This window comes from Oryza brachyantha, chromosome 3, assembly GCF_000231095.2.
Source record: "Oryza brachyantha chromosome 3, ObraRS2, whole genome shotgun sequence".
NCBI classification, from domain to species: domain Eukaryota; kingdom Viridiplantae; phylum Streptophyta; class Magnoliopsida; order Poales; family Poaceae; genus Oryza; species Oryza brachyantha.
The window spans coordinates 8,910,744-8,921,607 of record NC_023165.2 but is presented as its reverse complement, the minus strand read 5'-3'; the positions used below and the strand labels follow the sequence as shown (position 1 = coordinate 8,921,607).

Here is a 10,864-nt window from a genome sequence, read left to right as displayed (position 1 = left end):
GATCCTGATCACCTCACCCCCGCGTCCGGCTTTAATCGTGCCCCCGCTTGCAGCAAAGCCGGCCGGCCGCTCCATGTTGGCATGTTGGCCTCTTTGCTTTTCCCCCCAACTTGCACCGCGCGCGCGGCCTGTGCGTGAACATATCGGCGCGCCACGCCCTTTTCCCTCTTTTTACTACTACTGTTGTTGCATGCGGTAATGCGTCGTATGTGTAGGCGTGTAGCTACGGAGTTCGCACAATGCTTTTGGGTGGGCGAGTGATGGATGATGCGGACATACTCACTCTGTCACTCGGTATGGGGCAAGACGCCAAGACGTGTTAAGGACCTTAAGGTATCATGCGGAGGTAGAGGGCAGAAGGTGTAAGATGATTTTGGTTTGTAGCTGTGCAGGGCTAGTACCGATTTCATGTATTACATATCCAGAAGATATCCAGGGCTTGGTGCCATGTCGAAGAAGCTTTGTCCTGTGTGATCTTCTTGTGGGCATTTCGGGACGGTTTAGTTTGAAATCAAAATTAGCCTTATCAAAATATATCTACATCTAAATTTGTTCTTGGCAATATTAGGTAATTTATGTTTCATTTGAGAACAAAATAAACAAAATGAAAGTTCGATACCATTATATTTTTCTTTTAGCCAAATGCATCCAGAAAATTTAGCACAAAATCAAATTCTTGAAGAACAATATTGGATGATCATATCTTTGTTAAGGCCAAATTTGGCCTCAAACAAAATCATCCCTTCGCCCGGGTGACACTTAGAAAACATGCAACAAAAACTAACAATTAGGATTGTGTGGCTTTTTAGAAGTGAGAGAATTAACAAGTTGGGTTGGCTGAACCGACCAATGTATTTCTTTTCTTCTGTTTTATATTATAAGACATTTTGGCTATATTTAATATCATCACCTTTACGTTTTTAATTATACTTATATGCTTGAATTTTTAACCTTAAATTTAGAGTTATTTTAGAGTTTTTTACTGAAGTTTATTTTTCATTATTGACTTTTAGATCGCTAAGAATACATATATAAAAGTTGTATTTATAAATTATTTTTTGTTCAAAATGTGTCATTTGACTTTTTCATGAAAAAGCTAAACAATCACATCTATTGATTAATATATATTAGCTATATATATGTCTAGAATTATTATCATCTATATTATTACAAGTTAAAACAAAGTTAGTATATAATTGTAACCTATGACTCGGATTTAATTTGGTTTATATTGTATTATTGTTGTAGATAGAAGAAATAGTTTTATTTATTAAAAGAATACTTGTTACAAAGCACAACCAATCTCAAATTCTAGAAACTAATTTGTAATTATTTTGATTTTTCTTGGTTTTATCGCTCTGGCATAACCTTTGGACCACTAAGGGTTTTCACGGTAAGGTGACATGTCAAAGTGGCTCAAGTTACTAGCCTAGCATGCATCCTAGGTGGCTCAAAATCATCAGCCTTTGCCAGGCCATCCTTTGCCAGGCCATCCGCGTCCAGCGGAGGAACATGCGTCCTCGTCAGGGAAGGACAGGAAAAGCCTTGAGCACCTGCTGCCCCGAGTTCGCCGGTGCCCGAGCTCCACCCGCCCCTCGAGTCCGTCAGCGCCTGGCCGCCCCTGCCGCCAGCCCGCTCCGAGCTCCGACCCTCGCCATCGCGCCTCGATCTGCCGCTCGCTCTCTCCAAGCTCCGCCACGCAGTCGCCACGCCTCGATCCGTCACTTGCGCCGCACCTCGCGCTCCGCCCGCCGGCCGCCGCCGCACCCGCTCAATCCGTCGCCTAGATCTAGATCTGGAGGCCGCTCGGTCGAGCCGCCGCCAATTCGCCTGCTGCATTTACTCATATATCAAAACAGGTATGATTCCGTGGCCGTTAAATTCGATAGCTTCATAAGAGACTATTTGTTTGTAACAACAAAATCTATATCGCCCAAATTTGATGTTTTTATTTGATTTCTAGTGTATAAGATTTATGAAAATCTCAGTCCCCGTATGAAATATACCATGATGCATTTTAAGAGACTTCCGAGTCCAACACCGTTGTCCCTCCGCGGTGTCCAGAGGGCAAAACCGACGACTAGTATACGGAAAGGTCGTAACTGTTTTATATTAATATAAGACTTTCTATTCTTTTCTAAATTCATCAATTGATAAATATATATAATTTATATATATGCCTAGATTTATTAGCATCTATATGAATCTAGACAATGCTAAAAAATTTTACATTATGAAACGGAGGGGTAGCACTAGCTGCACTACCTTGTAAATTACTTCGATACAAAATAAAACAAACAACCTGCTCATACAAGTTGGCCATTTGCTCCAAATTTATTAATGACCCCTGAATAAACCAAAGCTAAACCGACAATTAATTTTACACAGTGAGGGGGGTATTACTTTGTAAAATATAGTACCACTTTCGAAGCGAATCAAACAAAACAACCTCCCCATGCAAGTTGTCCAATTTGGTCCAAATTTTATTAAACCGTCCTAAGGAAACCTAATAAATTAATCGAAAGATCACACGCTATATATTAAAGTAAGCACACAAGCAGTAGATTTATTTGCAACAGTACAGGCTAGTAGTAGCTCACACAGCAAGTTGCGTCCGACCCAATATATATACGGCTCTTCCTCATCGACCTCTTCTCCAACCCCTCATCGCCGCAAAGAAATTCCACCGAACACACAGCGAGGAGGAGGAGGAGGAAGAGAAGAGAAGAGAAGAGGAGGGTGGGGGAGCGCGAAGGAGACAAGGGAACAGCTCAACATGCCGTGCATCCCGGCGTCCAGCCCAGGCATCCCGCACCAGCACCAGCACCAGCACCACAGGGCGCTAGCAGGCGTCGGCATGGCCGTCGGGTGCGCCGCGGAGGCGGCCGTGGCCGCGGCGGGGGTCGCGGGGACGAGGTGCGGGGCGCACGACGGGGAGGTCCCGGCGGAGGTGGCGCGGCACCACGAGCACGCGGAGCCAGGGTCGGGTCGGTGCTGCTCGGCGGTGGTCCAGCACGTGGCGGCGCCGGCCGCGGCGGTGTGGTCGGTGGTGCGGCGGTTCGACCAGCCGCAGGCGTACAAGCGGTTCGTGCGCAGCTGCGCGCTGCTCGCCGGGGACGGCGGCGTGGGCACGCTCCGAGAGGTGCGCGTCGTGTCGGGACTCCCCGCGGCGTCCTCCCGCGAGCGGCTCGAGATCCTCGACGACGAGAGCCACGTCCTCAGCTTCCGCGTCGTCGGCGGCGAGCACCGCCTCAAGAACTACCTCTCGGTCACCACCGTCCACCCGTCCCCATCCGCGCCGACGTCCGCCACCATCGTCGTGGAGTCCTACGTCGTCGACGTCCCCGCAGGCAACACGCCCGAGGACACCCGCGTGTTCGTCGACACCATCGTCAAGTGCAACCTGCAGTCGCTCGCCAAGACCGCCGAGAAGCTCGCCGCCGGCGTCAGGGCCGGCGCGTGAGCCCTCTCCACCGCCGGGCCATTGGTAACTAACCGATGGATCGTTTTTCCGGGCGGACGGATGTGTGTTTCTTCGGCGCGTGATCTTTCTTTTTTTTTCCTCTTTGGTTTCTTCACATTTGACCCCTCTTTCTCCTCTCCATTTTTTTTTCTCGTTGTTGCGAGAGACACACACAACCATCCTCCCTTGTCCAAAAAGATTCAAGAAATGACATGTATAATTGACAGCCTGCAATTCCATTTGTATGCTCGAGTTGGTTGGTGTATCACAGTACATACGAACACATAAACACGGTAGTACTACTACTCCCTAGATAGATCATTAGATCTGTTCTCTGACACAAAGTGTACGTTCGTCTTTAAGTTGTGCTATCTATACAGCAAATGCCCTTCTGTGCACTAATTAAGCAAGCGATGGGCGATGATACCCTTCCATTGGCCGGTCGATCGATCGATCGATCAAACTAGTTTTCTTGGCGTAATTCGCACACCCACCTTGTAATAACGCGGCAAATAATGAGGACATGAACCGCCCTGGCTGAAACAAACACTGTTATCTGCATTAAAAACGCCTCACAAAACCGCCATCTCCTTCCTCCTTATTACTCACGCACAGAAACTTGAAAGGGATAAAAGAAAAAGTCAAGCGCCCAACGTTCGATCGATCGAGCGAGCGAGCGAGCGTTCGTTGGGCGCTCACGGTTTCGATGACGATTTGATCACCTGTTCGGCTGTTCAAGTCGACAGATTTTTTTTTTTCGCTTGAACCCGTCCGTCAAACGGGCGGTGGAAGGGGGGGCCTGGGGTGCGAACGGGAAGGCTACCACCAGCAGGCGCAGGCGCAGGCAGCCCCCGCCCACTTGCGAGCGTCACGACGACGACGACCTGGAGTTGCACAGCCGCCATCTCCCTCGTGCCAGCCAGCCAGGCCAACTTGCATCTCCCCCCTAGCGCTTAAGAAACAAAGAGAGAGAGAGGGAAAAAGAAAATGGAAAAGGCCTCAGCTTAATAATCGCGCGCCCCACACCCTGACCCCGTCTCCCGATGCTGCCCCTGTCAATTTCCCCCCCACTTGGTCCTTCTCTCTCTAATACCGTCGCGATTAGGATGGATAATTAGAGGCTTAGATTAGCAGTTGATGATGCCCACTCGCCTGCTCGCCCTCTCTGCTAGCTGCTGTTTAGGTGCAACTTGCGATCGATCGATCGACAACTTGCCATAGGAAAAAAAAGAGTATTTAGCGTGAATGATTACGTGATTAGATTAAAGCGCAAGTGGCTCGCGCAACTTGCAGGGCGGGGCTTAATTACCTGGCTGGTTCCTCTCATCCTTTCCCTCTCGGACCCCATTGGGCGTGGCTCGGTTCCAACTTGGAATTAAATGGGGCCCTTCCCACTTGCTCCTGGAACGGTCTAATCGGGTTGTGTTTGATCTCGAACGATCGATGGATCATCCATCGGGAGGGAGGGATGGACCTGTTCTTCCGATCCTCGGGTGCTTTTTCTAAAAAATTTCCGTGTAGATTAAGAGAGAAACATCCTCTCTATCCCCTGCTTTTCCAAATACTTTTATTTATCCGATAGATATCGATCTAGTTGTATATTGTACAAGTCACTGGTAAAATAGTATAAAAGAAGGGCATCACATCTGTTCTACGCTTTCAAGTGCTTAAGATTTTCTCTGGGGATGGAGAAAATGAAAATTTTACACAGTTGACTGTGTGATGAGCTCAGATTGGAAAAAATAGACATGTTATAATAATCTATAAATGGTTGAATTTGAATGAATTACTAGTAGAAGAATAATATGCATATCGAGGCCATATCAAATAGCGTAATATAGGGTTCGCTTTCTGCTTAGGTTAGAATTTTCAACCTTAATTTTTTTAATTAGATATTGGATTTTTTTATCGTATTATTTTCTAGACTTGACTTTTGGTTTGCTAAGAACATATGTATAAAAGTTTTTTTATAAATTATTTTTTATTTATAAATATCTCATTTGGCTTTTTCCCAATCTCTCCCTCTAGTACATATTTGTCCAGAATTTCGTTGAAATTTATTCCCTCCGCAAATTTATAGATGACCATTCACAAGTACCGTTTAAACTTGTAGCTAATACTTTTTAAATGATTAGCATATGATAAAAGGCAGTTTGGTGGATGTAATAATAATATTGCATTTGCATCATTGAGTGTTTGTAACTTTAATTTACAAAGAATGAGCAGTCAAGATTTATTTAAATATTATTTGGTGTCATCTACTCATCTCTACTTCAAAGCTTTAAAGGAATGGAGGGAGTATATAATCAGTTGATAACCGAATCTTGCCTTACAAAATTTCTGATAATATTTTCTTTCGAAATTTTGATATAGCGTCTCACCACCGTTAGAAACCGGCCGGATAAAGAAAAATATATAAGCTTCATGTTTATATTGATAGCCTTCTGGCTGGGTAACCATTGATTTTACTAGTACCTGTTTCTTGCTGTGTGAACCAGTAAACCAGCAGATTACCCACCAATGTTTGAAACATGGGATGAAAACGGTGAAAAAACATTAGGAAAGATGCCAGAGAGGGTGATTGTTTTGTTGCAAATATAAAATAATTTGTGAATAAAAATTTCATATACATATTCTTAGGGATCCAAAAGTCAATGTAAAAAATAAATTTTGATGAATAAACCACAAAATCAACCGTATCACTTGTCACACATTTATATACCATTTTATCCTTATTTGGAACCTTGCTACATGCAAGAACAACCAACATATACTGATGCTCATTAGTCACGAAAAAAAAATATGTATACTGGATTTTTTTTCTTCTCACAATTTCAAGTTCACCGTGACACATCAGCAGTGCCCGCTAGACCTGGTCACCAGGCCAGATCCGTCGGTGTCACGAGCGCTCTTATCCTTAATGCGATGCTAATTGTTGTGATCATGGTTAAGGTTAACTAAGCGATGCATTTATTCAAATAATAATGCAGATATTCATTAATCTCTCACTATTAGGGCATGTTCAAAGGTAGAGCTCATTATCAACTCTTATCTGATCCACGTCAGTAACTAGAAATTATTTTATAACGATACATAAAGGTAGAATCAGACATAGTTTCTTCATTAAGATTTGCTCCGATCTAACAAAAAGTATTCGAGGTACCGATACCTCGAGGTACCAAATCGTTTCACACCATTAGATCTAGCTGAGTAGGATGTGCACTATTAGATCCGACGATCAAAAATAATTTGGTACCGCGAGGTACCGGTATCTCGAGGTACTTTTCATTACTTTTTGTTGGACCGAAGGAAACCTCTTCTTCATTAATACAATAAAATATTTTTTATTACGCTAGTTTTCTTTTTATCCACCCTCATGCGAGAAAGTTTCCTTTAATAAATGTTAAAAAGTCGACTTTAAGCCGTTGTCATACATAACGATGGTTTTTCTCTCTCATTCTCTCTATTTTCTCCACGTCACTGAATTTGCTTACATTACAATTGAGATAGTCAACTAATAAACACATTTATACGTGTCCTTATAAACTGGGTCAGAGAGAGACTAATGCCCTTGTTCTGGTTTAAAGAAGCAGTAGGCCTTTCGATATTCTTGATTGTTGATATATGTACACTGCATGCGTACTGGTACTGATATTAATGACTAGGTGACTACATGCTTCTACGTATTGTTATTATTTCATACTCCTAAATAATGTTTGTTAACAGTTAGTGATGCATGCTCTGGTGCACGGTGTACTTGACGGCTACTTTACACACTCCAGCGTGTACACATTTTTTGTGTACCTTTATTTTCCGTAATTGGAATGTGGACTCATGCATTAAGCCATAATTAATAGCTGCACCAAAGTTAGAGATGCCAAATCCAGCATGTCGATCGGACTAGGCCGTCGCTTCTATACATGCTGCATATATATTAGTCCAAATTACCCCGTAAGATATTTGCATGAGCATAACTTATTAGCCTGAACTACAATACTAATATTTCACAGCATAAATTTATAAAACGAGATAAATTAAGGGTGGACTCGATTTGAAGGTTTTGTCCTACATGTGTTTGTGGCACTTCAGTTAGCCAAAACTTTTTAAAAATTAGTAAGACCCACGTGTCAATTCTTCTCCCTTCTTCCTCTCTTACCAAGGATAGAGCTAGAAAATTAGCTCATTAGGATCACCGGGATCAGAATACACTAATCTTATATAATTTTTAATATGATGTTAGCTACCTTAATAATATAACAATGGATTTCGTTAGAGAACATCGAAGTCGGATAACCGTGTACTGTAGTTCCACCCCTGTCTCTTACCCTCTTCCCCGGCGGGCGACAACGAGATAGGCCTCAATCATCGCACTTCTCTTTCGCCTACGTCAAGCTTTGCATCCATCCGCCAATGCCTTGGCGTCGCAACGATCTGCCACCACTACTTGAGGAGAGCTTGAGCTTTGTCACCGACATCCTCAATCAAAGCTTGAGCTCATCCACAGAACGCTACCTCTAGCACCTCCCTAAGCAACCTCGGACTCTGCCACTAGACGGTGGCTTTAATGCCCATACTACCGCCTCCAACGCCCTCCCGAGCAAGCACAGAACCCACCGCCAACCCTCTTGAGCTCTGTCATGCGCACGGACCAGACCAATAATTACCGAATTCAATACATACTAATGATCTAATTATTAACTAATATCGTAATTAATATGATATAATTAGTTAAAAATAAATAATTTACCTGAGATCCTGTGCACCGGGGAAGATGTACATAGTACGCCCCTGGTCATGGGCTCATGGTACCCACCCTAGAGCTTGAGCTCCCTTGTTGGTCACTGCTTCCAAAACTCTCCTTTGAGGTGACCCTAAGCACCGATAGAGAGAACAATAGACAAAGAGGTGGGGTCTACGACATGTGAGCCATATGGCTTTGTTTCTATTATTTATGCTTATTAGACTATTACACACTAGCCTCGTGTATGTGAGCTCAAACCGACTCTATAAAAAAAATAGTGTTAAGAGAAGTGATTTGTCCGATTTAAAAAGTTTAGAGTGTTTATAAAATATTTTATTAGGTAATTTGGACTATGTATTTCAGGGATGGTTAAGATACTAGGGCTTATAAGTCGTCCTATTCATTCATCATTTTCTTTTCTAAACAATGTTCAGAAATACCTCTTATTCATTCATCATTTTTTTCTAAACAATGTTCCAAAATGACTCTCTCCTAGCTAGATATCTGGACAGATGAACAAGTTGTTGATGGTGCTCCAGATTATTCGGTAGACCCTCATGTAGTTGCCATATTAGAAAGCCGAGTGACTAGGTTAGCCGCACACCCATGCCACCCGGTGGCTAGCTTCCACCAAAAGCTTGGCGGGAATATAATCCTCCACAATAGATACGTGAACCTTATATATGTTATCGGACCAAAATATTATAGAACAATACCACATAGGATCTATACCATCTGGAAGCCGCCGTCGGTACACCGGGGGGAGATTGTACGTCGCCGCTAAGTGTTCCTCTCGTTACTGACGTCGTCGCAGCCAGTAGATGGATAGATAGGTAGATAGATAGATATGTGCACAAGTGGACGTGTCGTGATCACGCAACAACATGACGGTGACCACTTGGATGGGTGGATGACCGAGCGATCGTGCTTCTGTCCAATCACACCTGCTGAGAGTAGCTGGCTTGCGCCTTTGGTATGCTCGCTCGACGGCGATAATTATTCCACTTTGGATAAACCTCGACCATAGATTCCTTAGTTTATACAGGCGATGACAGTGCCCTGCAAAAGCAACCTTGGAACCCATATGAATGCAGCGATTAGTTACAAATTCTATATATAGGCAGAGAGATACTCCAGTTTCCCTTGAGAAAAGTAGGGTAGATGAGGTCAAGTACTGTACACAGGTCAGTACTGTGCTGTATGGAGGAGGCAAAATATACGTTCCCATCCTAAACCAGTAAACCTCTCTTGAATAGGATTTGCACAGACTACTTATATTATATACTTTGTGTTCAAAATTGACTAAATTGTATGTAAACTTTGTTTCCAATTATTCAAGGGAAAATAATGTAGTTTTATTAATAATTCCAATTTTTTAAAGTAATTAAAAATTATATAGAATCCACTCTAATAACCCTTCAGTTACTTTCTACATCCATTTGATTAAACAAAATTAAGAACTAATAAATGCAACGGTAATACTTGTCGCAGGTATAGCATCTTGTTTCTCTTGATTTAACTATATTAAGTTGAAATTCAATCATACTATCGTACAGAATATACAAATCAGATGTATGGAAAATATGCTAAGAGCTGTTCATCAAAGCCAATTTGACTTATAAATAACTTGTATATAAATTACATTTATATTTATATAATCAAAATTTAAGATTTTGCCAATTCTACGGTTATCCAACTATGTGCATAATTACATAAGAATGAACAATCGATTATATAAAATATAATTTCTGATTGGCGTAGGTGTGGATGCATAGATGGATTAATTGCAATTTATCCTGAAACAAATTAGGTTAGAGATGAGATGGATGGGCTACATGATGGGGATGATAAGACCTATCGTATTTTAGTTGTTTATCTCTTCGTTTGTGGTATTAGCTAAGTATGCCACACAAGGGCACAACCGCACAGGTGCACAGCATCACCACCAAACGGGTTCATGCATGATGCATGCAACTTGAGCAAATTAAGTCGGCACTCTGGACATTAACCATGCATGAACTCTCAACAATGATCCTCATCCTCCAAATACGATAAAGCCACTCAAAGAAAATTATGCCCACGATACACATGGTTTTGAGTGGGACCGGATTCTTTTTTTTATTTTAGACTTAATCCGCTATTTCCTCTCTCTCCGCTCACGCCTTCTCCTCTCACTTCGTCGCTCTCCTCTCTCTCCGCCCTCTAATTCTCTCGACGACGGGGGACGCTCGACGGCGGAGCAACGGCAGGCGGCGCTATCTGGCGGAGCAATGGCAGGTGGCGGATCGAGTTCGGAGGGCGTCGGACCGAGCCCGCTGCAGCGGATCAAGCACGATGGGCGGCGGACCAAGCTCGACGGCGGCGGATCGAGTCCAGCGGCGGTGGACCGAGGTCGTTTGGCAGAGGACTGAGACCGAGCGGCGGCCTTTCTTCCGGTAACTTTTTTTTCTCTCTCTATTTCTGGCACCTTTTTCTTCTGCCTCCTACTTTTTAGACTCAGTTCTGACAAAGCCACCCGTGGCTTTTGTAGGGTGCGCGGTTCTCTGCGGGAGAACAGTCTATGAGCGTCCATGGCCATTCGGCAAGCATGCTCTGATGTGGCGGGCCAGAGGCACGTCGGAGCATTGTTCATGAGCTCAGGCGGAACCAAGCTCTAGCTC

The 10,864-nt window shown here is 43.5% G+C and overlaps 1 protein-coding gene across 1 annotated transcript; it reads left to right on the top strand.

Moving 5' to 3' along the window:
• The first annotated feature begins 2,177 nt into the window (after positions 1 to 2,177).
• On the top strand, positions 2,178 to 3,728 carry LOC102717973 (abscisic acid receptor PYL4-like). Its single transcript, XM_040522073.1, has one exon. The coding sequence runs from the start codon at positions 2,777 to 2,779 to the stop codon at positions 3,461 to 3,463; it is 687 nt and encodes a 228-aa protein (XP_040378007.1). The 5' UTR covers positions 2,178 to 2,776; the 3' UTR covers positions 3,464 to 3,728.
• The last annotated feature ends 7,136 nt before the right edge of the window (positions 3,729 to 10,864 follow it).

Bases quoted from the DNA above. Each gene is read 5' to 3' on its own strand.
- LOC102717973 (XM_040522073.1), top strand. From the start codon at position 2,777: ATGCCGTGCATCCCGGCGTCCAGCCCAGGCATCCCGCACCAGCACCAG.